The sequence below is a fragment of the Notothenia coriiceps genome, unplaced genomic scaffold (assembly GCF_000735185.1).
Source record: "Notothenia coriiceps isolate Sejong01 unplaced genomic scaffold, NC01 NC01_scaffold00030785, whole genome shotgun sequence".
NCBI classification, from domain to species: Eukaryota; Metazoa; Chordata; class Actinopteri; order Perciformes; family Nototheniidae; genus Notothenia; species Notothenia coriiceps.
The window spans coordinates 1-3,284 of NW_011363486.1; the positions used below are offsets into that span (position 1 = coordinate 1).

Below are 3,284 nucleotides of genomic sequence, written 5' to 3' on the forward strand. Positions count from 1 at the left end.
ACACACACACACACACACACACACACACACACACACACACACACACACACACACACACACACACACACACACACACCTGAATGTCCTCACCAGTCCAACACTTTGATGCCCAGCCGGTTGCAGAGGTTGTGGATGTGCTGGGAGAAATGCTCCACCACCGTCATGTCGTAACCCGACACGTTGACGTTCAGAGTGGCGTACGTCGTCTCCGTCTCCACGACGATCTCCTTCATCTGCTGCCTGTCCCTCTTCTTCTTTGGCTGAAAACAACAAAATCTAATTACAGCAGACATTTAAAATGCAGTTGTTTTCCAGCCTTATGCAGATCAAACACACTGAAGTGTAGGGTAAACATTTGAGTAAATGTAAATACTCAAACTGTGATGACCTATTCAGAAAATGCACAGCCTCACAGACCGTTGAAGTCATTTGCCTTTTAGGTCCAACAGAGGGCGCTCTATACATTCACTATTTCCTATTGACTTACCACTTAATTAAATTGGACCTATCATGCTATATTTGAAATATATATTGTAGGGCCATAGCTATATAAAGCATGTCTGTGAAGTTTTTTTCCTTCAAAATACCAAACAGATCACCCATTGTAGCCTTCCCTCATACTGCTCTTACCCCTCTTTTGAAGCCCTGTTAGAGAAACGCAGATCTTGGGTCCTTAGCTTGAAAAAAATAAAATAAGAGGAGGCGGAGCTAATGCCTGATCAGAATTCTACCGGAGATAAAGTTAAATTCTGCTGTGATAAAACGCCATCCTGTTCTAAACCACATCAAGGATTATTTCTGAAACAGTATGGAGCTCAAATGCCTTTTCTCTTGAGGGTTCATCACAAGGTGAGGTCCTTTTTTTATATCCTGCTTTTTAAACACATGTGCTGTCCAGTAAAGGTTAGCTCTGAGTGGTAGCGAGGCTTGCTAATGTAAACAAAGACGAGATTACGTCCAAAACACGTCAGGCATTGTTTCTGATAGCAACTTTCTGTGGGTCCGTCGACAAATTTACGTCAGTTCGGATGGAATCCGTATCCGCTCGTTGTACCCCCGTTTTTAAAAGATTTGGGTATGGAGGAAAAGAGAGGGTTTTATTTTCTGACGCTGTGAGTTCCCCGACACACCGGGGACACATATTTATGTATAAAATACATCAAAAAGTGCATTTTGCATGATAGGTCCCCTTTAAGCTAGGACATACATTTACAATTTGCCCAAAAAAGAAAAGTATTTGATAAATAAAGTTTGGTGTTTGTATTATTTTCTTCTTTTTTGTACTATTGCATGTAAACAATTACATTTCAATGGATTTTTGAGGGAAAAAGTAGCATTTACCATCAGCAGGAAATCTCGTTAATCAATTTATGTTTCCTCACAATCTCATGTTTTACACTTTATACATTTGTCAATGAAGATCTAAAACTTCACCATAACTACCGTCATCCCAAATATAAAAAATATAGGAGTTTTGAGTGTCAGTTAGTTAGTCAGTTTTATGTCAAATATTTATCAGTGATATTATTTTATGTCTATGTTTTCCTTGTCTATTCATCAGCGTTGGCTGTTTAAAATGTGTGCGATGTAATTACAATGCTCCATGCTTGAAGGAAGTATTACACTTGTGTGCAATATGTAAATTGGAATAACTTTCCCTTTTGTATTTTAACTATTATGTGCATGCCCTTTATCGAACAGTGTTTTATTTGGTGCCTCTATCTTCACTTCTGCTGTAACAATGTCCACTAATAAAGGAATTCTGATTCTTGCACATATATAATGTCATTTTTCAACAAAGAAGAAGGAACCTGCCATTAGAAGTTATTTTCTACAGCCTTACATGAAAGGTCTGGGTTTCTGGAAACTATCTGCATGATCTCATTAATGCACCTACAGCTCATTTAGAGGCATAAACTATTCTTTCTAAAATGAAATCCAGTTTAAAGAGTCGTACCGGATCTTTGGGTAAAAGATGTCTCCACCTCCCGATCCCGTGCGTGGGCATGGATTTATATTGTCTCTCGTTTACAGAAGCTGAGGGTGAAGAGAACAAACGTCAATTTAATACATATTATGTAAACACATGTCTACAAATGACTTAAAGTTCATCAAAAATAACGTTGTCTACATACTAATGTGTATTCATTGTAGTCTTTGAAATACTCACCCCAAACCGGATGCTGGATGGATGGCGTCGCTCTGTAATCACACAAGTATTAGTTACAAAACGGTATTAGATTTAAAGACAGGGATCATATCATCGTTCTTAGGAATAACAAGATGATAGAAATAACAACTGATGGGTGTACACCTGCAACAAATTGGATAGTTGCCTTTCAGTATAGACTTTAGATTCTTATTTTATAAGTATTTTTCCAATTCTAATATTGGTGATTCCTGCCAAATTAGGTGGCTTAGATATTTGTTTTTAACTTCTGATTTACTTATAGTTTAATCAGATCATCTCACCCCACTTTTGTTGAGGTGTTTGACGTAGATATCGCCGCCAAACTAAATCTCAGCAGTTACTTAAATGCATAAAATGTGACCATAACCAACAAACATGGCAACAAAATAGAAAATAATAGACAAGTTGAGGAAATGTTTGAAGTCTAAGGGTAAAATAAAAAAGGGTTTATGTGGGCTTGGGATCTACGAATGTTGTTATGAATGATCACAGCCGTCAGTAAATTTGAGTTATGAGAATTTGAAAGGACTTACCTGCATGTTGTTAGTGCTTGATTCAACACAAAGGCCTGCTGGGTGGCAGACGCCTGCAACTGGAAACAAATAATATCATCAGCTACAACATAACTTTCTCTATATTCTATTTTTAACTCATTTTGTATACAAAATCCAGGTATGTTTTAATGCCAGACACACTGGCAATATTTGCTGAAATCACATGATTGTTATGCTACGTATTAAAGTATTCTGGCAGTACCATACTACCCAGTACTGGTATAGATATGCTGTTTGTTAAATTAAGATTTTATTATTGTATAAATCACGTTAAAAGCTAAATACACTGCCAGGTTACATGTAACAATGTACAATGTAACCTGGTAAATGCAGATTACTGGGTTTTGGGGTGTATATCCTCAGCTGTAGTCTATGGCCAGCTTGTTCAATTGAACATTAAAAATTGATTTAAATGAACCAATTTGTATTAGATAATCCCTTGACGTTACCAAACTGGTTCTAACTTTCAACGTTTTATATTTATTTTTATTTTTCACTGATGGTTGAAGAGATTTTCAGCATTTTTGTTTACGGCCATC

The 3,284-nt window shown here is 36.9% G+C and overlaps 1 protein-coding gene across 1 annotated transcript; it reads right to left on the minus strand.

The window, feature by feature from the left end:
• Positions 1–90: 90 nt before the first annotated feature.
• LOC104959701 (39S ribosomal protein L48, mitochondrial-like) lies at positions 91–2,806 on the minus strand (the record flags this gene model as incomplete). The annotated part of the gene is made up of 4 exons (XM_010787603.1): positions 91–260; positions 1,958–2,037; positions 2,171–2,202; positions 2,725–2,806. Coding segments are annotated over 4 exons (364 nt in total), but the record flags the coding sequence as incomplete, so codon positions are not given.
• Positions 2,807–3,284: the final 478 nt, after the last annotated feature.